The sequence below is a fragment of the Amphibalanus amphitrite genome, unplaced genomic scaffold (genome assembly GCF_019059575.1).
Source record: "Amphibalanus amphitrite isolate SeventyFive unplaced genomic scaffold, NRLGWU_Aamphi_draft 000289F_arrow, whole genome shotgun sequence".
NCBI lineage: Eukaryota > Metazoa > Arthropoda > Thecostraca > Balanomorpha > Balanidae > Amphibalanus > Amphibalanus amphitrite.
Window position 1 is genome coordinate 13,781 of NW_024881784.1, and position 25,061 is coordinate 38,841.

Below are 25,061 nucleotides of genomic sequence, written 5' to 3' on the forward strand. Positions count from 1 at the left end.
GACGCACTCTCCTGCGCGCACTCCACCCTAGCCCGATAGCGGCGCATTTCGAGGGAGGAGGAGAGGAAACAGACGACCCTTTCCCTGTCCCAATCCCCGACAAGCACAGTGTGCCGACCAGACATCATCTATAGATACCGTCATGTATTTCATACTTAACTTAGGTCGACCGTGGGTATCGCCGAGCCAACCGGCGGCCGGCGGTGCGCGCAGAGCCGTGCACGATTTGATCGAGGCCTCCGCTCACTTCTCCCAGTCCATCTCACGCACGCTCTCACCACAGTCACAAACTGTTTCACACACGCTCACTTCGCCGGACCCGAGAGAAGGTCCACCAGTCCGGGTCACCGCCGAACACAACACTGTACAACAGGTTCTCGGCCCTCAGCGGCCGGTCACACACTAAACACAGACCGCCGCCACAAATGGATCGTACAAAACAAAGGCCGGTGGTTCGTTTGAAAGCAATCAGGAGTATATACGGGTGTAAATAACGAACTGCTCGGCTTTGTGGACGACGCGCGGCCGAGTGAACTCAACCAAAATATCAGACGTCTACCTAGAGGCCGGACAGCCAGAATAACAGTGTACGCGAGAACAGCTAGCCCAACGAACCTTAACGCACCGATCGACATTAATACTGTTTGACAGAGTAGAATTGTGAATATAAATACACGGGGCGAGGCGGACAGAGGCGGGCCGCCGCCCCCTCGCCGGCCGGTCGAGGAGCGGCGGCGGCCGGCCCGGGCGGGCGGACGGGAGGCGGCCGGCCGGCCGGCCCGCCGGCGGCCTCCGTGGCCCAAGACACGACAGTAAGGCACTAGGGGTCTGACGGCGGCGGCTGGCGGGTCGCCGGCGCCGCGCCCGTCCGTCCGCCCGTCTGATCGCCTCTGGCAGCGTCTGCCAGTCGCGGTACGTGTCGACGACAGACACCGCCGACCCTCGCCCACACAATCCCAGTCACAGGTGCATGGCGGTAGAAGCGGGCGTGCAGTTCTATGTACAAAAGGTGATAGCGTCCGAATGCCTATGTACAATCGGTTATCGTTCCGCGTCGGATCCGCGGGCCGACGTTCGACCAACCTCTCTCCAGTCTCTCCAGTCCACCAGCAACACGCGTGTCAAATAAACGGCGATCAAAAGCCCGGGGAGGCAGCCCTCCATTCCTACCGAGACTGGAAGCAACATAAAAATATACCAAGCTATCTTAAAAACGTGTACCAAAGTGGAATATATTGGGGCGCCTGGGCCGTGTGGCGCGGCGGCGGGCGGCCTACTCGGCGCCGGCCTCTGAGCTGCCGTTGGCCGGCGCGGCGGCGGCGTCCTGGCCGGCCGGCGGCGGCGGCTCGGTGCCGGCCGGCGCCGCCGCCGGCTGCTCGGCCGCCGCCGGCTCCGCCTCGGCCGGCGTCGAGTCGCCACTGCCGTTCTCGACCCGCGCGCGCTTGTCACTGGGCTCGGCGGCGGGGGCGTCCAGGCTGGGCCGCTTGGTGAGCAGGCCGGACGGCGGCCCATCCTCCAGCCCCGTGCTGGCCACCGACGAGCTGTTGACGGCGCCGTGCATGTCCATCAGGTTCAGCTGGTACTGCAGCACGTAGTAGTCGACGCCGAGCTTCTCGGCCGCCTCGTTGATGGAGACCTCGCCGCCGTTGACGCGCCGCAGCAGCTCCATGGTCTGCGGCTCCTCCCACAGACTACCGGCGCCGATGCGGCGGCTGTGTGCAGAGCGACACACAGTCAGGGGGCGGCGCGGACTAACGTGTGGCCGGCTACACGACAGGCACGGGCGAAATGCAGCCAATGGCAAAATAATGTCCGCGCAAAATACGTCCTGAAGGAAACGTTTATTACATTTAAATACATTATAGCACTAAGCAAATGGACTTTCAAGATCAGCCAGCAACATAAAAAGGCCCTCCACTTATCAACACAGCGACAAAGGACAGAGATCTCAGGACTTGCTTAACCAGTATTTAGATCGCATAACTCTTAGGTTGGGAGGCTGCTTTAATTAACTCTCGCGAAAGTTTGGCATAACCTCATATCGTAGGAGGGGCAATATGGTCGTGGGATGGAAGCAACTCCCCAGGTTATATACCGGCTGTCAGCGCTGGTCGGTCGTGGTCGCCGGCTGCTCACTCGCTGGTTCGGGGCTCGATGGAGGAGAAGGTACAGGAGAGTGGGCTGGGCTCGAGGAATTGGAACTGAAAGAGGAGAGATTGATGGTATGTAGCCTCCACCGACTCAATCATTTAAACATACCACGTAAAATTATCTGAGACGGCGTGCATGACTGAAGACTTGAAGAGGATTCAGGGTATCATAAATATTTCTGTTCACTAAGCAAGACCGGTAGCCGGGTCGAAAACATGGAACCAAAAAGAAAGGAACATAAAAAACAATAATGGACTAGCGTTTAAACAATCATGGGCTGGCGTTATTCAGCATCAAAATCGACAGGTTCATCATATACAACTCAAAGGAACCAATCTGGGATTGGCCTTTAGCACTGAAGATGAACAGGCGACCACAGTCTGCGGCGGCACTCACCTCTGTTTCCAGTTGGCCTTGAGATAGCCGTAGTTTTCGCGGTAGCGGCCGTACAGCGTGCCGTACGACACGCCCAGCAGCTCGGCGCCGAACTTCATCTCGATCGACTTGTCTCGGATGGCCTCCATCACGGCCTTAGTGGCGTCCAGCTCCCAGAACGAGGGCCGCGAGCCGCCGCTGTTGACGTACTCGTTCATCTGCACTATGTTGCCGAACTCGGACGCCTGCAGAACACACGCAAACACGAGCAAACGTCAGGTCAGGTCAGGTCGGAATGAGCGGCTCGGCCCGTTGGCCGGGCAGTGCAGGAAGGCGCTGAAAAGTCTTGTCAGGGAGAGTTGAAGAGATGTGAAGTTTTTCGCGTTCACAAGGTCCACCAGATTAAGAACTAAGACATAATTTCGTCTATCTTAGCAAAATATAGCGTGCACCGCTCAAGCGCCGCTCAGATTACTTTCACTTGTCTCAGTCACACATGAAACCATAGTGACAACATTGCAGCAGCAGCAGCAGCCAGACAACACACTCCGGATATTGGATACACTCACAGAATCTCAGTTTGCCCCGGCCGGCCAGCTCACCTTCTCGGAGAGGCGCGCGTCGCCGCCGGCGCGGCCCTTGACGGGCGTGGCCGGCGTGCCGACCAGCTGCTGCTCGCCGGCGGCGGGCGCCCCGGCCGGCGGCGTGCTCTGCGCGGCGGCGGCGGCCGCGCCCTGCGCCTGGGCGCGCGCCATCGGCGAGTCCGAGAGCAGGCCGTGCGCCTCCCGGTACCGCCCGTAGATGGTGTTGTACGACACGCCCAGCAGCTCGGCGCCCGTCTTCAGGTCGATCTTGCGGTCGCGGATCGACATCAGCACGTACTTGGTCGTGTCCTGTTTCCAGAAGCTGTCCTTGATCGGCGAGGTGAGCATAAACTCCTCCAGCTTGGGAATGTTCTCGAAGCCTTCTGTAACGCGCACAATGTGGGAAGCGCGGGTCAGATGAGCAGGGACTGGACAGCGGTCACGGGCGAAAACAACGCCGTCAAGGGTCATCTGCAGTGCGGTACATTCTCAGCCTGCAGTCTTTGAGACCAAATAGGAACGACATAGGCGGCGCGGCCGGTCGGTATCTCGCGGCGCGGGGCCCCGCTCGGCCGCGGCCGTCGGTCGCTGGGCGACCACTCACCGGGCACCTCCTTGTGCTCGCCGCGGCCGCTGGAGCCGCCGCTGGACGCGCCGCCGTTGCTGTTGCCGTCGTCCAGACCGGCGTTGCCGGCCACGCACGAGATGACGGGGTTGAAGTCGGGCGCCGGCCGCGTCTCCAGCATCTGGCCGCCCCAGGTCTTGGGCATGGCCAGCGGCGAGCCAATCATGGCCATCATGGGCTGCGGCACGATGGCCCGCTGCCGCACCTGGCCAGCACACAAACAGTCAAGGATCGAACAGCACTCTTAGTAGCACAACACGCCAGCGACCGACCCACTGCGTACACTAACAGCAGCAAACTGTTATGACACTAATGTTATACCTAAATGACCAAAGAATAAATATATAACCAAATATAGCAAACTAATCAAACAATGCGGCAGCCGGATAAGGGCTTATTCGTCTGCGCTTAAGCTGCTAGCAATGTGGCGTTCTAAGCCACGCGAAAATTCTATTCAAATAAAAGTCAATTTTATTCGCGATTGGCTGGCTAGTGAGGCCCACTGCTCAGGACCTGATTCTCGTCGGCCATACATCGCCCGACGAGAATTCCAGCAGCATGCCGGGCAGATCTGAGCAGGACGCGACTCTCGGCGGCGGGCGCGCACAGAGTAAACACCGCCAGAGCTGGGGTACCTCCGACCAGGGGAAACTATCCATATGAACACAGTCTGTTTACTCAGCTGCGTACATTATAGCAACGCCTTCTTAGCAATTTCCACACGGGTTTCCCGCAAAATATGGCGACAGCCGCAGCCCGCGGCTGGCCTACCCAGCATCCACTACCCACTACCCAGCCTCCTACACATCAACTTTTTTTCATAATAACTGTGGCATCCCCGCCGACCATTTGATAAACAAAATAAAATAAACCGCTGCCGAGATCAATAGCATCGTGCCTTGTGGCCATCTACAGCCAATATGGCTGATGCATTTTCATTTTACCTTCGTATTTTCAGCTTACAGTCACGATCCAAACTAAATAAAGCTAAGAGGCATCGAGCGGATGCAAGACAGGCAGAGAGCAAAGCTTTTAACACAGCGAAGTGCGCCATTTTATCGAGTAGCGCCGTCTCGGGTATGGGAACATAATCATTCAAGGCTGCCGAGTCGATGGATTTTCGGTGACTCCGACTCGCACTCAGACTCCGGCTTCCAAAAATCGACCCAGCTCCCACTCCATTTCCGACTAAGGGCATCTCTTTAAATCCACATCATGATAGTTACGTTCACGTCGAAGATGCTTTTTATCTTGTCAGTTGCCTAAAACAATCCCTTGTACGCCCAAAGACCTTACATTGCAACTATACTTTATAAATAACAAAGTGAACTAAAAACAGGTTTTGGCCCAGCCATCGTCTTCTGTTTACGCTCAAAGTGCTCGTCCAAAACAGGAGCATGGTATTAGCGTCGACAAAATATGTCTTTGAAGGGTGAAGGAACGCAATATCTCCAAGCAAACAAGCGTACAGCAATATTTTGCTCCATGCAATATTAACTCTGACTTCCGAGTCGGAGTACGTAAGATTTTGGCGACACCGACTCATATTCAAGGCTGAACTATCGACTCCGAATAACTCCGAATCCGAATCCACAGTCCCGACTATAATGATAGGCCTTGTTCAGTGGCCTTAAGGTTGCTCATTTTTTTTTAGCTTAGGATTGACGGTCCACGTCTAAAGTGTAGACTGCCATCGCATCATATCAGGTTGGCGGCCTCCCAATGGTTGGCGTGGAACACTTTTATGCCTTGTTTTTCCGCACCCCGTGGTCTGACCCGACCCACAAGGAGCGTCACATGGCGGCCGGGGCCATGGCCATGTATGGAGGGCGATCGGGCTCGATTCAGACGTTCCAAACACCACAAAAAGCGCGTCGCATCCCGTCCTGTTGGGGCCGGCGGCGGCGCGGCACTGACCTGCTTCTGTAGTTCGGACGAGTCGGCTATAGTTGGCGCCACCATCGAGAGCGGGATCGACTGGGGCACGGCGGCGCCGGCCGGGTGCTGCGCGAACTGCGGGTGCGGCTGCGGCGGCTGCTGCGGCGGCGGCGCCGGCTGCGGCGGCTGCACGGGCGGGCCCTGCGGCACCGGCGGCGCCTGGCCCTCCGAGCCGGTGCTCACCTCAGCCAGGCCCTTCACCTTCAGCGTCTCGGCGGTGCGGATCAGCGAGGGCAGCTGCTCCTGGGGACACGGGCGATGACAGCCGGCGTCAGACCTCATGCACGCATCATGGCACGGCACACTGATCATCACTGTGAGCGCCCTCGGCCGTCAAAACTCTGGCGAAAGTCGGAGTGTCACCCTGATGAGTCCAACCAAAGCCTCCGTCTAGCCACTCAGTCGCTTTACAGCGCGCTATTAGACCTACACAAACAAAAGACGTAGAAAGGCATGGTTGTATGCAAAGCCCTCCGGCGGTAATACGACTAAACCCGTTATATCGACATAGGTGGGTTTAACGTCGGACGTCCCCATCCGGCGCTGACCTAAAATGACCCTACGGCCACGGTGCCTACATTACATCGGAGATGAGCTCAGTCAACACCAAAAGGGGTGATCCGCACCGGCAGCGATCCAGCAATCCTTTTGGAGCTTTCTTAAGCCAGTTGGGCTGAACCAAAAGACCAAAGCTCAATGCATCAAGATTTTTGGCGAACCGACCAAGACAAAGAACAAAGGCATCCTCAGGATACATGGCATATCCACCAATAACAGCGGGCCATCATTTATTATATAGCTTCATCTAAAGTTCATAGGCCCAGTTACGACAAACATAAGTTTGGATTCATGAGGTTACGACCCGCCGTTTCGGCTGCCAGTGCTCAGTTACTGCGCAGTAGCTGAGGTAATTTTGCTCATGGCCGACAGCCAAGCATATCATGATAGATATTTCAACCGTGACATACCTACCTAACAAAACTTGCAATGAGTTCCAGATAAGAGAAAGGAAAAATCGTATTAGCATCAGTTACCTTATGTGCTACCATTCCATACGTTTTCAAATTAATATTGCTCTTGGAATTCATGTCACTTTTATTCCTGCATTGATAAACGGGAATATTGGAGGATTAAAAATATTAAAACAAGGAAAATCTATTTTCTTCAGATTGTAACGACAGATAATTATCGAGGAGCCATTTATGTTGCAGAGTTTTCACATGACGGTTTCAAGGCTGCAGTCGCGATGCGTCATACAAAAATACGAAAACATCACTCCAACGAGTTGATACCAAAATGGCTGCCATTCGAGCGGCAAACGGGTCTATCGGCCCAAGTCTGTAAAAAAGAAAACACTTCCTCATCAATTCGGTGCCACTTGCCAAATGCCGAGAAAAAAGAAAACAACAGTCAGGTATTTCCGCTCCAAGAAACTAGATAAGGAAAATAAAGTTACCCGTCCATCGGGTCGCCGCCCAGAGAACTTTCTCGAGCCGCGCAGCTTTACCCCACAATGGCGGAGGGCGGCGGCCAAATACATTATTTCTGCAGCCGAGCGGCGGGGCAACGGCCGCCCCGCCGACCTTCAGCCTCTCCGCCAAAACTTCTAAATCAATTTGCGGCGCCGCGATGGCGGGCCGGCCGGCCGCCGCGCCGCCAGCGCCACCGCCGCCCTAGCCGATCATCATTTTCCGTCCAAATCGGCGGCTCGGCGGCTCGGCGTGGCGCGGCCCGCCGTCGCGGAGGTACGGTCGGCCGGCCGGCAGGTCAGCCGCCGCGCCCGCCAGCCAGGCCGGCCGCCCAGTGCAAACTCGCTGGCACCGCGCCAAAATTGCACCCCGCCAAACCAGCGCAACGCTCGATTTGCATCAGCCGCGGAATAATCACGAAAATCGGCCGGGCACAACGACCGCATATTAGATGATGCAGACGCCACTTACGGCGCTTCATAAAGTCGTGCAACATTTTACGGCGCGGCTCCATTCCTAGCGTCAAAAAAGCCTGGGGAGGCGGCTTCGTGCAGAGCCGGGCTGGGTCAGCCAGGGGAGAGACAAGAACGGACACAGCTCAGCTCAGCCCACGGAGCTACATGAAAGGGCCGGCTCTCTTTCCGGCTCAGCCAACGAAGGCACAGCAGACTACAGAGTCCAGGATGGGCCAACCGTCGGAGACAGGAAGGAATCCAGCAAAGCTGAAGGAGAGTCAGAAAAGTCAGAACTTACTGTATTGGGTGTATCAGCCGACAAAGAGAAAAGGGATTGAATTGCATCGTCACGAAGTAACACAGGAAAGGGCCGGGGCGAGTCCGGCGCCTGCCGGCCGCCGGCAGTATGTTGACCCACCTGGGATATGTTGATCTCGCCTTGGTACATGAACTCCACAATGGCCTTGATGTCCTCATATTTGATATCCTTGAGGATGACCAGCGGCGCCTTGTCCGGGTGCATGGTGAAGAGGTGCTCGAAGTAGGAGCTGCAGGCGGACAGAACCAGCTGCGGACGCGGCGAAACGGGCGGCGTCACACGCGGGGCGGAGCGACCCGCATCGCATTCTGTTCGGTCACATACACAAATATAAAGCTATATAGACATACGCATAGGCATAGACATGGACAAAGACATAGACAGACAGACAGACAGACAGACAGACAGACAGACAGACAGACAGACAGACAGACAGACAGACAGACAGACAGACAGACAGACAGACAGACAGATAGACAGATAGACAGACAGACAGATAGACACGCATACATACATACATACATACATACATACATACAGACAGACAGACAGAGATGGAATTCGTTGTCGGTGCAGCTAGTGCACATTGCAAAACTTGTCAACAGGCAATATGACAAACAAGAAACTGAGCACGGACTCAGTTGGTTATGCCGCAACAAAAATATTTCCGATATATGTAGAACAGAACGTAAATAGCAGTCAGTAGGGGAAGTTGGGGGAACGCCGAATACTTTTTTTCTGACGCCCGTAGCACGCAAGGTAGACAACATAAGCTATTCTTGTTGGCGTCATTCGAGAGGCCAGTCTTTTGCCTTTCAAACATACCAGGCGCATTTGATGAATTCGCATACCGTGAAGCGCACAAACTAAAAATATCAAAGAAGTGACTTTTTCGGCGTTGCCCCGGACTGCGGGGAAAGCCGAAAATGGGAGAAATGATCTACGGGAATGCCGAAATTGATGTTTTGCTATTTCATCTCAAATTTTATCCAGAATTCGTCAAAGCTGACACGCGTTATAAGAGATTGAGGACGCTTGGTGCACACTGGAAGTTATAATTGTGTGATATAATAAGAAAAGGCCAGGTAAATCATTCCTTATGGTAACAGGCCGTTGTGTCGGTTAAAAGTGTAATTTGTGTGACTAAAAATACGCGTTGCTATTCTACAGCGGTAAAGTTCACGTAGCGTGCTTTAACGCGCGTAATTGCACGTTTTCGGCATTACCCCAGCCAGCCATACTTTCATTTGCAGGCCCATAACTTTTCAACGTGCTGTATAAATTTCAAATAGGCAGCACACTTATGCAAAGACGTGCTGAAGATTACTTGACCGAATTGGCCAGACAAACGGTAGCATAATGAGTAGGAAATGCAACTTCGAAGACGCATGTAGTACAAAGGAAACGTACCTTGAAAACGCTCTTGGCGCCCTCACAGCCGAAGTATTCCGAATGACGACTGGTAACAAACATGCGATAATTGGTAGTCACTTTAGCTTCAGAGCATCACTGACAGGTGGCATCCATGTCGTACGGTTTTCGAAATATCTCGAATTTCGGCTTTGCCCCAACTCCGGCATTGCCCCAACTTCCCCTAACCTTAACTAAGTGGTGCATCTGTTGCAAGCAACAAATGACTGTGCATAAGATCAGATCACGTCGCGTCAGATATCAGTACGTCTAATGAAGGTCGATATAGCCTTGAACAGTGTTCACAACGTTTCTAGCACACAAGCGTCTCTTAATTTTAGAAACCCTGCTGTTGCACTTCTTTTTATCTCGCTTTTATCGACTGACTGGACTGTTTCTTTTTCATAAAAATGAGTTCGTGTTTGAATTATCCAGAGGCACCTTCGGCTCATTCTTTATTCTTTGCTTCAAAACAAAAAAAGACACAATAGGCGCAGCATTTTTTAATTTAATCAAAAGAAAAAATGGCGAATAAGATATACGAAAATAACATTCCAAACATCATAAGTCATACAAGGAACTAATTTGTGAGAAAAACCTTGCGAGAAAACCGTTAAGCAATGAGCCAATAATTCAGCCCCGCACAGTGCACACAAATCGTGAGTATCGCTATCTGACGGTCACACAGGTCTTCTAGCTCGCTCTGAAGCCTATTAGGTCGAACTTCAGAGCGCCCCCGAGGGAGAGCCTTTAATCACATAGGTATGTCTGATGTACAGTCGTCAGACATATGTGATTGTATGTATGCTTCAAAGGACTATCCGACTGAACTGACGTTTCGGCTCCTACGCCGTGTCCCTCTTTCCTTCAGGGCGAGGCAGCCATTTTCACGATTTGAATTCACTCTGGCCACGGCCAGAGGTTGTCCTTGGGATAAGCACCTCCCCAGATGACCTTGTGCTATTCTCTTTTCCACTTTCATGCAAGAAAAAGATTCCATGGTATGAAAGGTATGACCAATATCAAATACACTGCCTTTATCCACAGGTTGTTTTGATTTATGACCAGTAACATATTACCCAACAATTAACTAACACCGCAACAATGAAGATTAAACACCAGTCCTTGTCGGTTCGCTTTAATTTTGGTATGGCAGTCACGCAAAGAAGGGGTCTTAGAACTTCAACTTCAACAATATCAGTAGCGGCGGAACACCTTCAATTAACCTTCGCCCCAGTGGGGGGGGGGGCATATGTTACCACCCTGTCGCGTTTTTTGCGTATAAATAAAAAACCGCGGCGCGTAGCGCCGCGCCGCTTGGCACAGCCTTTTGTACATCAATTTTGGACAATGTGTGAAATTTTCGACCCCAGGTCATGTCAGGTCAGGTCACCAGGTCCAGTTAACTGACCAAGCCTAAAAAAGTTTGCAATCATGTCCAGCCTGCAGTGTTTGTCAGAAAGGTTTCAAACTTGGTGGATTGCATGATGTTATGGGCCCCTACAATTTGTATATCTCGAATTTTTATATTTGTGACCTAAGGTCAGGTCAGTGCCGTGACCTTACCATTATAAGTCAATGGAGGAAAATGAAAATGCCTCTAGATCCGTGTGTACGCATAGGAACAGTCCAAATATTTCAGAATCACAATGATTTGGACCACCCGTGATGACCAAGGTGTCATTTTTGCTGATAGCCTCTAGAAAGGTCATCCGAGGTCATTTGAGGCTACAAACAGATTTTTGCCAATAACTCGCGATTGGAAAGAGATAGAACGCTGGGGATGGTTTCATTGAGTTTGTCTTGTTGAGACGCATCGAATGATATGCAACATGACCTTTTCCGGTCAGGTCATGGCCTTGACCTGAGGTCAAATTTTCAAGTTGATCTTTCAAGGTCAAATTATAGTTCATTCGACGCGTCTCGTCGAGAGGAACACGATTCTGGCAATAGAAATGTCGTGGCTCTTTCTAGTCAAAAGGTATTGTCGAAAAACACTTTGCGAAAAAACAGCTATTTTTGGAGTTTTTGCCCTCTGCATGCTAAACCGTTGACCTGAGGTCAATTTTGATGATGACCTTATCGAAAGAAGAGTTCAAAAGCTATCGATTACTTTTCCATGCGTTTTTCTAGCTATCATAGTTCCTGAGATAAAAGCATGTTTTCTGAAAAATATAATGACATTTGGGAAATTTTGACCTTTGATGACCTCCAGTGACCCCAATATTGCTCCAAGAAGAAAAATGACCGAAATACTTTCAAACGTACGCATTGAGAGCTATCGACTGCTTTTTACCGCGTCTTTCTAGCCCTCTTAGTTTTTGAGTTAGAGGTGGGTGGTAACATATGCCCCCCCCCCCCACTAGGGCGAAGTTGGCTGAGACCGCCACTGGGGCGCGGGTTAAGGGGGGGGGGGGGGCACTGCCGACTTTTGGTCCCATTCTATCCATGCAACGCCCATAGGGCTAATGTTAAAATGCCCAAATCAAGGGGGCACGGTGCCCCGGTGCCCTCCCCGTTCCGCCGCCTATGAACAATATGCCATCTTTTCTTGGTGCCCAACTCAAGCTATTCGGTACTTCATAAAAAAGAGCATGAATGACTTTTACGTACTTAACACACCAATATGGAGATCCAAAAGCTAAAAAGCGACTATGAAGCAAGCCCACTTTCCTATATTGCTATTCAAATATAGGCATGCAGGCCAGTTCATTTTTTGGGATTATTTCTAAAAAAAAACACACACACACACACACACACATTGGCGCAAACCGGCCCTCCATGTGTGCCACATTTTATAAATCACAAGTCGTGGGCAGTTTTCTCGGCTGGTATTTTCTTTACGCCGGCGGTTATTTTTTCGCGTGGGAGATGAAACTCCTGGATGATTTTCAGGCCAAAAAATAGCTGCAGCCGGCGATTTTCACCCGACTATGAGCAGAGGCACGGCCTTAGTGTAGATAAACTGGAGAGGGAGAGATAGTCTGAGCGCAAAGTAAGCCAAAACACTGCTGCTGCTCTTGCCATTGCTGTTAGCCTGTAGCTGCTCTTGGCAGAAGACAATTGGTTAGAAAATTACGCGACTTTGGAGCGGCATCCACAAAAGAAGTGCAGCCTATGACCCGGATGGGGATATCGAGTGCGAGCTCGACAAGGACAAAACACGATTCTGCTAATTCAAATTTATGACTGATTTATGGCGCCTACATTATTTGCCGTTAGCACTTCCATGCACAGCACAGCGCTGTGTGAAATAAAGATTTTCCTGATTCAGAAACTGGCATGCATATAGTCCAGCTTAGTCGTAAAGTGACATTTTCCTGGACAGAAATTATAGGATATCGAGATAAAAGATCACCACACAGACATAGCCTTGATAGTGCGAACCACTTTTGGTGTTCGTTTGCCTGTCTAGGGCGGAGCGGCGGGGTCTGGCTGCTCGCTGCGGCCTCTGTGTGTGGCTGGTATTGGCTGACCCCGGGCACAGCAGGACTCCGGCCACAGCACACAGGCTACCAAACGGCGGTCAACGAGTGCCACGGGACGATACCACATATCAGTCACATTCGGAGTCAGTCGGAGCACCCCACAATTACAATATCGACAGTGACAAAAGGACCCACTCTAAGAGCACCACCTATAACGGAATCACGTTTTACCTTAGCTCTCCTAAATACGCATAATGGAAAAAAATATTGAAGTGTGCCTTTGATAAAAAGGCGTTAACATAAAAGAGCATGTCGCTGTAACGAAGTCCCACAGGAAGTGGCGTTTGCCGCAAACTTTGTGTAGCCGGATGTAGCGCGCGACGCGGCCGGCGGCGCAGTACAGGTTTGGGGATCGGCTGCCCGGCCGAGGCGCTAATGCCCCGGCCATCCGGCAGTGACCGCGCCGCGCCGCGTCCAGAACACACCGGCAGCATCACACTGACCCATCAAATCCAGTACTGGAGTGAAGTGTTTACATATGTACAATCATGGATACAAGTACATGGATACATATATTACATATAATTTATTTAATAATTTAGCTAATATATTACTTCGAAAAAAATTCAATCGAGGTGAAGTCATCAATGAAGAAACATTTAGGCACGATATCCATCATCACAAAATAACAAATGATATAAAGAGCAGACAAAGCGTCGAAGGAGCGCCAGCGCCCAGTCCCTTTGACCAGACAAATAAGGGAATCTTGAAAAGCTTATTGCAGACATATCTGCAATTGTTAATATTAAATTAAGCTTGCTCTTTGTGCGCACGCTAGACGTTCCAACTGGTATGGCAAGCGATAATAATGATCAAAGGTGACGCAATACGAAAGCCCGCACAATGGCCGAATGCAGGACCGGCTGACGCCAGTTCACCACACACAAAAAAAAAAACGTTAGGAAAAGATACATGGTTTGAAAGAAACCAGACACCAAAGGCGCACATTAAATTTTGGTATCCGGCACTGCTCTTTCCTGTTCCTGCAAAGTCAAGGAAAAAGATAAAGCTTTTCAGTTTTGCCGGTTCAAAACACGAGACATTCTGCTGAATTAGTGAAGCAAAGCCGACCTTACAGCAATCAAACTAGATATCATCAGTGACCTCGCTAGAAAAAAAAAATCAGGCGAGTTTCACGTCGCTGAGACACCGAGACTGCCTTTGTTGCAGTAAGTCGCAATGAAAAGAAACAAAGCTCAACTTCATCAATTCAAATGAGGTGACAATTTGCCTGGAAACCGACTGGTAATGATACCCCATGTTCGTTATAATTGTTCGTTTAGTTGCGCTCCGCGAGATCAGAAGGATCAATGTCCGATCGATCGTTCGTCGGCACTTGCAAGAGCCTACAGGAAATGTTCGGAATGTAGCTTAATAGCAAAAATAATTGGATATATTCTTCATAATGCTGGCTGAGCCTCCGCCTGGTCTCGATCGAGCGCTGTTGACGCTGCGTCGTTCGGGGGCAGCGCAGCGTCGTTCGAGCCCTCACGGGAACGGCCGGGAGTGGGACCCGTCCCGTCTCAACCCTCCTGGCACAAGGGGGCAGGGTCCATACAGCCCACACGTGCGCCGGCGCGGAGCGGCGTCTGATAGTACTCGCCATACCTCGATACAACGAACAGCTGCATTCAACCTTCAGAGCACAGCCCCAGTCGGGCCTTACGACTTACGAGAGATATCAGAATCCTTTGTCTGACAGACTGCCCAAAGCTTTCCATATAACTAAAGCTGCATTGATAAGCTGACCACAGGTACCTGTGTCACCAACAGAGACGTTCAACGGGTCTCATAGTCTCCGACTCGAGTCGGTCTAAAGGGAACTGTTATTATGCAGTCGAGCAGGCTAGACAGAGGTGGCATAGCGGCCGCCATCCATACTGACAGGAAGCCTATAGCGCGAGTCAGTCCGGCGATCTTTGGCATAATTCCCGATGGTGATGTGGCAGAACCAAGTGGGACCCACGGTCGGTAGACTAAATATCTTCCCTCCAGTGTCCTGAAATTGATTTTTCGGAGAGTGTGACTAAAGCCGCGAAGACGTCACTATTTCAAAAGGATGTCGATATTGACGCCAAACCTGAGCCACTGAAAATCTCTTGAAAACAGTATGACATGAAGTATAAACCGTCTGTACAATTGAAACTCAGAAGCAGTAGCACTTTCACTCAATATACCCTGGTAGCACTCGCTGATCTCTCGCCTGTTACCCTCCCATCTATAATCCATATCTTTTCCCACCACAGCGTTATCATTTTCATGGTTTCAGGGCTTCAGAGAGTACATTTCTTTTTGTTTATTTGTTTTTGGTATTCCATATATTTGGCGATTTTCATCTGTCAGGGACGACGTTTGGCTTACCGGGACGTCAAAAAGGGAATCCATTTGGGTGTGGTTTTCCACCCAAATTCACGAAAATCAGGACACTGCTTCCCTCCGTACGCAGTATCAGACGATAAGTAAACGCAGCATCGGTTTCTTCATCTTTTTCACCAAACAAGTGCTCGAACATCTGAAGCATTGGTGAAACGCTTCTCCCTGGCATGGCGAGAGCGGTACCGGCAAGCGACACCAAGGGTCCGACAAGAAATGTCTGGATCCGCCTCACAACAAGGCATCTACAATGCAACCCAGCGTGAGCGTGCCGGTCGGTCATTTACGGCTGGAGCGCGGCTACGCCCCTCTTCACACGGAGCCAACGCTACGAACCAGCGACGGTTCCAATGAGAACCGTCGTCATGTAGACTTCGGTATATGTAGTAGGACAGCCTGATCATAAAATGACTAATTTAACACTCGTCTATTACCCTTCCGAAGCCAGGGGTCCGAGGACGATATTCAGCTTTATGTAGCCTTTCATTGCCAAGGTATTCCCCAAGAAGCTGTCCCCAGCACTTGTTACAAATTCAATGGTAAAACGGAGCGCAACATTCATGCCTCATCCACTAAAACATGTCATTACGAACACTTCTAGAGACCGGCAGCGCTCGTGCGTTGCCTTGAACTAGAATTGGAGCTGATGCATTATTGGGGGGGGGGGGATGAGGGCGGCTGTTTTTAGACTGCACATAAAAACACTATTAGAGCTTTAGTAGCTTGACGTTTCCTGAAAGTAGAAGACCCCCCGACAAAGCAGAGGATCTCTGATCCCCATTCCACCTTCAACGCGTGCCAAGCACATACCGAAGGGTATGGCATCGCCAAACGAACAGGGTGCAACGCATTATGCGTATAAAGTGCAATTTTACGATTGAGTGGTCCAGGCCTTTGGCTTCCGAACCTGATTACCAATTCAACTGTTTCAAGGGGTACACATTGGGTTGACGGGCGCGCACTATGCACCCCAACCTGCCATTTATAAATCACCTTTTAACGATTAGCATGCTCCATCTATGCATAAAATTTCCTGTCGCTAACTCTATATTAACCAAAACGATACGAACGTTTGTAAAAAAAGAAGTATTCCGTCCAAAGCTGATAATCTCTCACCCTACCAGCTACGTCATTAGAAAATTCTAGCACCATTACAAACATGGATCTGACCCGACGGCATTCCGAGGTGCAATTCCGTTTCCCATATCCAGTGCGCCAATTTGCAGCTCCCGGTCCGGATGGTCGGTCTGAGATAACGCCCAGGTGGTTAGAGACACCACCATGCCCACGACAGAGAGACACCTTCGTGACGGGATGTCAGCAACAGCAGCTGAAAAGGGCGCCGCTCACATACAACAACGGGCCCAGTCTGAGAACACATCTGTCGGAGGTGACGAGCGGGCGCGGTCCGATAACGTGCCACCGATGACCTATGCTCAGCAGTGCAGCAGTACCCCGGGAACACGAACCAGATACTGCAGATACCACAGCAGCCCAATGTCGTGATGATTACATCAATCTGCTAATTAAACAGGCAGATGCATACGAAATGTCCAGTAAAATAAGACACTTCAATCAAGATTAAATGAAAAGTCCTGCTTGAAGCTCTTTGTGGAGAACACCTTTGTTTTCACTTTTTGACGTAAGAAGACGTGTGGTGCCATTTGAAGTTGAGAAAGAGAAGTGGGAAAAGTCAGAAATTGGTGATGTCCCGTGTTGCTGAGAATTGTGACGCTGAAGGATTACGTGACCTTTGCTGGCTAATATCATTTTACAGTCTGCAAAAACATTAAAAAGGTTCAAAAGGCGAAATGACTTGAACGATGATGCAAGCAAATCAAATATTCTTATCTAGTCCATAGGTAGCATGAATCATAGATAACATGAATCATGTTTCTATGCATGAACCCATGTCTAGTCAAAAGAAGAAAATCCTGAATATCGAAATATTTTGCTAAAATATACAACTCAGGTTTGCTTTTTAATAGAAAAACACAGCTAGCGAATACCCTTTTATAATAGCTATTGAACACAAACCTCACATTGCTTTAAACAAACTGAAACAACACTTTACATAAATACGTGTGTTGGGTGAGATTTCCATTATTTGGATACGTGCGCTATTAATTATTATAATTGCATCTACCAAACGGTAATTATGCATTCAAAGACAATCCAAAACGCACCCTAGTCTCGCCACACCGCGAACTGCCCGGCATATTAAAGATCATCGTATCTCGTTTCCAGTTATGTTCCGGCGAGAGGGCTCCAGGGCCGACCAGAGCGCGTTCCGAGCCACATCGCCGCCGCGCGAACATGTTCAGAGAAACACTTTGACGCCAATGTCCGGGGTGTGCGGCTCCGAGCACAACTTTATCCTACAAACACTCACCACCAGGAAACGAGTCCGGTCGACCCACGATGATCGAGACAAGTACGTTGTCACAGACAATATAGCAATGTACTCGAGGTGTACTTTTGTGAAATATCTCAAGTGATTGTCACTTTGTATGGCATTATTAAATTATTCAATCAATAGCGCAAGGATTTAGCGAGTTCAACTTCTTGAGAGCAAATATAAGCAAATAGCGATATAGTCTGCATATGTGCAATCCCGGCATGGGCACGCCGAGCGCCACTGACGGACTGGGCAGCGCACTCCCTCCCTTCCCCGCCCACGGTGCTAGCCGCAGTGGCACGCCCCCACAACACAGTCGGCTCCCGCCCAGTGGGCCGCATCATCGGCGCGCCGCCGTGGGAACCGGCCGGGACGCGCAAAAACCGTCCCCAATCGCGACGAGCGGCGCGCCGGCTGCACGGCCGGCCGCGGGTATCATTACCCGACGCTGACCGTACGCTGGGGGCGGCTGCAGACGGCAGTCGGCGAGATGGCCCGGCCCGGGGACTGACCTTGTGCGCCTGCAGGGCATGACCCTCGCAGGCCAGCGTGACGTCCGTGAAGATCTCGTTGCGCAGCAGGCGGGCGAAGACGCGCTGCAGGTTGGTCTGGTGGTTGTTCCATTTCAGACAGTACTGCTGCTGGCTGTTCATGGCGGCACCGCCCTGCCGAGACACGGAGACCACCGGCCGCGTCAGTCCGCGCCCACAGACGCTCGCACGGCCGCCTTATTGCACACGGAGCAGGACGGCTATCTGTTCAGCATCGGAGCTGGCAGAGCGGCTAGGCGCCGCACCGTAACTCACAGCGGTGCCAGTGCCGGCGGCGGCAGGCGCTCCGCTCACTGCACGCCGTTTCACACGTGTCTGCCGCCGCCACTGCCGCCGCGCCGGCCACCTTCCGGCCGGTGAGCAGCCGGCCTCCCACCGCCACCGCCCGCCGCGCCGGCCCGGCTCCGCCGCGGCGGAATTCTTGGCGCGCCGCCAGCATCGAAATTTTATATCAAACTTTCGAATTGAGTGGGGAGCGGCCCCATTACCCGGGAGAGCCAATAACAGTTCGGCTAGGCGGCGATATCGATTGGTGCCGACGTGACGTCAGAATAATGAGAAACTTTTGGCGAGCGGGTCGGCGCGGCGGCAGCAATGCGCGCCGGCCCGGCAGCCCGGCCGACGACACGGCAGTCGGGGCGCAAACGCCGCCGTGCCGCGCCGGCCGGGCGCCTCTTTGTTTGGGAACGAGGCCGAGGAAACCTTCGGGCGGAAATAATATCGCCAACAAACGAGTACCGTGAAGTCAGGTACTCAACTCAGAAAGAGAACAATTTTGGCTTCCAATAAACAAAAGGAACTACACTAAAGCAATGAATAATGCAACCACGTAAATGCTGCAAAACATGCACATTGCACAAATCATTGATTATCGAAAGCCCTGGTCGCTTGAGGTGCCAGCTAAGCAGAGAATATTTCGTGTCCCCAAAAATTATCGTTATCGGCCGAGTGGTCGGTGCCAATTTTGTGGAAGCCGAGAAATAAAATCATTAGGACGCAAGAAGAAAGAAAATGCCAGAAATACAAATTGCAAAATCATCTCTGAGACTGAAATTCTAAATTTATAACAATTATTTAATTTTAAGTTCTAAAAAATACATGCCGAAATGTGCTATAAAAATGATATTTTTCAGGACAGTATCCAATACCTGACAGACGAGTAATAAAAGGGGCATTTAAATATTTTTTCCTCAAAACAAAGTTTTTTTTTCAAAACCGAGAGAGGAGAGCAAGACAGACAGGATTTGTAGTTTTAGGCAAGCCCATAACACATCTTTTCTGCACATGCCAAATTTTCATTAGCAGGCCATTAAAGGTCGTTACTCGTCAAGTCCCGCCAGGTGATCAACAACAAAGTCTAAACACCCGCCGTAGCTTAACCACAAAAACGATCGCTAGCGAACCTTCCGTGACTGATAACGGTGACACGATGGATCAAATAGACATCACGGATTTCTTTCATAATGGCAACTAGGGCCAGGTCCCTTTAGTGACCTTATGTCAAATCCTTGTGTCAAGATAGAAAAGGGTTCTGCGCCTCTAACTGACGTAGTTCACACGAGACCATCTTAATCATCACTTATCGAAAAGCATGGAATACTGAACACAAAAATTTCGTCTGTGACAAATTAAAGTCATCCACAGTTTTCGATAATATCTTTTGATACACAAACCAGGGCGAAAATGCTACATTATCTTTTTACGGCCAGAAAAGTAAGAAACTAAGCATCAAGTTAAATTTGCAAGTTGACCTTTTAACATCAAAATATACCTGTTCATAAATACCTACATTTGCAAAAGAGCTCTAAAAAGGCACGACTGTTTTTACGATACTCTAAGTCTGTCATTTAACGACCTATGACCCAATTCGTCCCAGAGAATAAGACAAAATATCCTTCTTGATGACCTATTGTGACCTAACTAGCCCTTCCCCGTATTGGTGTTTTGCCAACCGATAGCGTATAAGGAGTGTGTGTGTGTGTGGGGGGGGGGGGGGTCCGTCCCAAGATCCTTACGTCCGTCTGACCCCTAGCCGTTCCGCCCCTGATCGAGCTGGGGCCTAGCGAAAAAAAACGAGCGTGTTATTCGTGACGAGAGGAAGCCGATGATAACCAATTTCAAACCACACTTGCCTGAGCCTCCAGTCGCACGCCACAGACATGGGGAGGGGGTTAACAGTTAACACTCCCCCCCCCCCCCGAGATTCTTCGAAACTAAGCATCGTAGCGAGATGGCATTGGAAAGGTCTCACCAAGACACATGAGAAGCTATCTTGAAAATGGGGATTTGATGTCATGTGATGTGTCTATAGTGTCTATTTGCAAATCAATCACACATTATGCCTTGTAGGTACAGAGTTAAAAAGTCTTCCTGCTTTCGGCTAAAACATAAATCGGCAAAAAAAAAACGAGAAAAAAAAAACGAAAAACTGACACGTCACAACTTTAACATACGATGCAAAATTGATGCAGGAGAAGCTATGGTGAACTTCAGGGCCATTGTGTGATTAGTGCTTGGCGCATTGTAACCTATCTCGGGAAGTCGGTAGGGGGGCGTGAACCCTCACCCGTATTGGTGTTTTGCCAGCGACTAACGTATAGACGGGAGGGGGGTCCGTTGGACCCCCTTGCCATTTGGCCCCTGATCGAGCTAGAGCTTCACGAAAAAAAAACGAGCGTGTTGCCCGTGACGAGAGGAGGCCGATAATATCTCATTTAAAGGTCTTAGGTCATTGATTGACCTTCCAGGTCTGGTCAAAGACCTTGAAGTCAGGAAAATTAGGACCTGCTAGAACTTTGTAGTAAGGTTGTCACAAGGTTCTTTTCAGGGTGCTGATAACAAATTTCGTGTCAGGTTTGATCACAGATGATGTCTTCATGCATTTAGGCCCAGACGGGTCATGTCAGGTCAGGCCAACCAGCAGGCGTCCAGCCGTTTATCCATGATAGGTGTCTATCACCAATGAAAACTTTGTAACATACTACGAAGGCACCAAAACTACTTCTGGTTGGCGAATTTGAAATCAGCAGAAACGTGTAAAACTTAAAAAAGTGAACCAAGGCCATCAAAGGAACTGACCTTGACATGACCTTCAAGTGACCTTAGCACCATTTCATATGTTTGAAGGTTTACAACCACAAGACTGGAAACGTGCACATAATGTGAGCTGGCATATGCCAAATTGCAATTCTGGCCAAACATGGTCTCAAGAATCAGGTCTTAGGTCAAAGGTTATATTTTGGGTCAGGGTCATGAAATTTTCAGGATATGTTTAAAATTGATCAAATCGAGGGTACCTACTGAAAGTTTCATCAGGATCAACTGCTTTTGGCGCAAGTTATTTGCGAAAAACCAAGAGGATCCATTCGACCCCCTGATAAGTGTGAGGGTTAAATGCCCTCCCCTCAGTTACAACAGTTAACCCTCAACAGTGGGTTACAGTCCTGGGTCATTGGCTAACCTTACAGGTCAGACAATGACACAAAAGTTGGGAAAATCAAAGCCTGCTAGACAATTTTAATGTGAGGTTGACTTGTTAGTTGTTACCTACCAATTATTTTGGAGTCCTGATTTTAAATTTTATATAAGTTCTGCTCAAAGATGATATATTCATGCATTTGGGGTAGGTCAGGTCAGGTCAGGTCAGGTCAGGTCAGATCAGGCCAGGTCAGGTCAGGTCATGCAGCAGACATCCCACCAGCTATCAAAAGTAGATGTAAACCACCTTTGACAGATTTTTAACAGGATGCATACTGCATAGGCACTAAAAACTACTTCTCAAATGATCAAATGAGTGCTCAATAGTCAATACGAGACCAGCTAAAAAAAAATCTACCCCACACATTTGTACAATTAAATTATATGACACCAGACCTTAAAGTAAACTTAACACCCTTGATAATGTACCTATAGCACAAACATCAGTTTGCATGTTGGTATGCTTCTAATCACAAAGTCTTAAATAACCACAGATAATGCGCTCAGATATATGCTGAATCATGATCGGCCTGCTATGGTCTCAAGAAACAGGTCACAGATCAAAGGTAATTTGAGTCAGTCATCAAATTTCAAGGGCAAGTGTAAAAATGTACGTAGCTAGGGAAAATTATGATAGTTTTGTGATTTGTCCCTAACTCCTTTTTGTACTGATAATTTCCAAGGAAAAAGGGTGTTAGCCTGAGAGTCGGCCCATCACCAAACATAATTTTAACCATAAGCTGTAAACTGAATTCACCTTCTCTATGAAAGATTTAAATATAAAAAATGGATAGCAAAACACCTAACTTTGACAAACTTACCCCCCAAAAAATAGTTTTCAATGCATTAGCTAATAGGGGAGCTACACAGCAATGTAATGTAATGAGCCAGTTACATAAAGGTATATGGGGAGTCAAAAATTCAAACTACACCTAAAAATGAAGCAAAATTTGGATAGATAATTGTAGAAGGGTAGGCTTCTAGATGTCCATAAGTAGGGTTTAGGTAAGTAGGTTAGGGATTTAGTTAAGTTATATCAAGTTAGGTTTTGGAAATGAGAAGGTCTAATTTAATAGCCCTGTTAGTGTATCAATGTAACTTGTTGTTTTTGTTCCTGCATTCTGCCACCCTTCATAGGTAGGTGGGCAAATGTCCTGCACAAACCTAGAAATGGTGTCCTCATATTACGGCATTTAGGAATTGATCATATTAATATTGTACATTTTATTTGTCATATTATCAAACGTGATCATCCATTTAAGCATTTTCATATAAGTGGACATGCTATTTGGAACAGAAAAGTACATTAACAAAATTTCCAATTGAAAGGTATACCTAACTCCGTACTTTCACCATTACGGCATACAACTAGCGGCAACACGCAAGTGAAACAATCAAAATGCTAACACCAACCAAATTATGTCTAAAATGAAGTTCACATAAAATGAAGACAGTTGTTGCTAGGAGAAAAATCATGCACAAACTAATTACCATCACATCAACTACAGTGATCTTGAGTTTAAATACAGCATATTGCATGGAAGAAAGTTACAGCTTTCCATTCCGCGTCACGAATGCCGCAAATTCGAAATTCCGAACTTTCTGTCCAAATTTTGGTTTGACGATACCCTGACGCCGGTAAGCAAAGAAAGCACACGCAGTAACGAACAAAATATAAAATATCTCACCTTTTGGACGCTGCACTTCGAATATCCGACACAAAGCGCCTCACCCCTTTCCCATCCAACTCCGCATCAAAAATGGCGTTTCGAAAATTTTCTGCGTGATGGCGCTAGTGAGGGTTTTTTGCAAAATCTTTCGAAGGAGCGATACTAGGCGTAGACAGAAATGGAATTTTACTTCTAAAGACAACAAAAGTTGACTTGTAAATAGATATATTTGTGGTTGGATTTACTGCTCGTAGTTTGGCATCATCATAAAGTAACAATCATACATCATATTTTATTATAATTTTGCGTAGAAGAAGTAGGCCCCCCTTGGGTCTCCCAAATAAATCCGCCATTGACAAAACATTGACCGAAAGGAGAACTCGTTTAGTTCGGTTTTCTTCCTTACGTTTCCTTAAAAACAAGGTATTTACAGTAAAATCATCGTAAAATGAACATTCCACAATATTTTTTTTATTTTCTTGTTCGTCTTTTCTTTTCTAACTTTTATACAATAAAGAAGAACATATTCAATCCGTAATTTTCTGCTGCATACCCTGTATTTCGTAGAGATGGGAAGGCAAAGTACTGGATAAACCCAGTACTTTATTACATATTTAATTTTAAAACTGAAATGAATTTATCACAAACTTGCATGTGATGATGTGAGCAACATAACAATACGATTTGATAAATAAATTTTTTTTTGTTACTCATATAAAACTCCCTTCACAAGGTGCTAATAGTTTTTCTAGAAGCTGGAATAAGGGTTCTGTGATGCCAGATGACTAATACAGCGCTAGGAAATTATATGTGATCCTGTATATGTGTATGTTCATGCATACACATTACGAATTCATTACCTACAGATAGCAAGTAATCTACTGAGTCTGTAATTATATATTACATCACAGAATAAGAGGAAGAAGACAGTGCCAAAACTTCTAAATCGATACTTTCAGCTTCTGCCTAATGCCTATTATGCCAGAGGTGGAGATCTCGGGGGGGGGGGGGGTCGGGGGTCAGGACGTCCCCCCTGAATTTCAGGGGGCTGTTGGTACTACTAACTACGCATAATAATTATGCGTAGTACCTACAGCCACTCAAGGGCAGAACGATGGCGTTTATTCGTCCAGTCATAACGAATGGCCTCATAGAGATGAATTTGAAAAATATTGCAGTCATCAACCATGACTCTTGATTTTGACAAGCACATTGCATAGGTGTCGCTTGATATGAAATTCATTGCTGATGCTAGTCTAATCGCCACGCTGTATGTGGAAGACTTGTGATGTCAATACATAATACATTATACAATATCTGAAATACAATACCAACCTAGGGCTACAGCTAACCAGATTAGATTGTAATTCTGATATTAGATATATAAATTCGCCTTGTATGCTAGTTTCAGGTAGCGAGATGGGTGTCTCGAGCCCGTAACCCGCTTCTCCGTCAGAACCAACTTCTGACGGAGAAGCGGCATTTACTTACTCCATGAGTTGTATAGAGACGGGTTGTATAGAGACGTAGGACGGACTCGGTGGTGCAGCCCTGCCTGCCCCGTCACCGGTGGCAGCCGGTAGGGACGTCGGCCTCGGGGTGTGTCGAGACTGCGGACTCTTTGGTGCAATAACCCGGTTAGAGCGATATTGCTGGCTGGTGAGCAGTAGCGCAGCGGAACACCTTCAATTAAAGGGGGCACTGCCGACTTTTGGTCCCATTTTTTCCTGATGCAACGCCCATAGGGCTAATGTTAACATGCCAAAATCAAAGGGGGG

The 25,061-nt window shown here is 48.9% G+C and overlaps 1 protein-coding gene across 3 annotated transcripts; it reads right to left on the bottom strand.

Moving 5' to 3' along the window:
• Positions 1–129: 129 nt before the first annotated feature.
• On the bottom strand, positions 130–23,577 carry LOC122387555. 3 transcript variants are annotated; one of them, XM_043377869.1, is made up of 9 exons: positions 23,105–23,248; positions 18,098–18,250; positions 8,016–8,165; positions 5,653–5,916; positions 3,715–3,940; positions 3,129–3,493; positions 2,548–2,771; positions 2,096–2,201; positions 1,576–1,712 (listed from the first exon to the last, which is right to left on the bottom strand). In XM_043377869.1, the coding sequence occupies exons 1-8, from the start codon at positions 23,150–23,152 to the stop codon at positions 2,102–2,104; spliced, it is 1,530 nt and encodes a 509-aa protein (XP_043233804.1). In that variant the 5' UTR covers positions 23,153–23,248; the 3' UTR covers positions 1,576–1,712; positions 2,096–2,101. The 3 variants fall into 3 exon arrangements, with proteins under 3 accessions (XP_043233803.1, XP_043233802.1, XP_043233804.1); XM_043377868.1 differs by lacking the exons at positions 2,096–2,201; positions 23,105–23,248 and adding an exon at positions 23,302–23,577 and having other exon boundaries at positions 130–1,712; XM_043377867.1 differs by lacking the exon at positions 2,096–2,201 and having other exon boundaries at positions 130–1,712.
• Positions 23,578–25,061: the final 1,484 nt, after the last annotated feature.

Bases quoted from the DNA above. Each gene is read 5' to 3' on its own strand.
- LOC122387555 (XM_043377867.1), bottom strand. From the start codon at position 23,152: ATGCAATATGCTGTATTTAAACTCAAGATCACTGTAGTTGATGTGATG. The intron at 3,941-5,652 runs GTCAGTGCCGCG...TGTGCTGGCCAG, and splicing joins CGTCCGAACTACAGAAGCAG to GTGCGGCAGCGGGCCATCGT. The intron at 1,713-2,547 runs GTGAGTGCCGCC...CTCTGCACACAG, and splicing joins AAGGCCAACTGGAAACAGAG to CCGCCGCATCGGCGCCGGTA.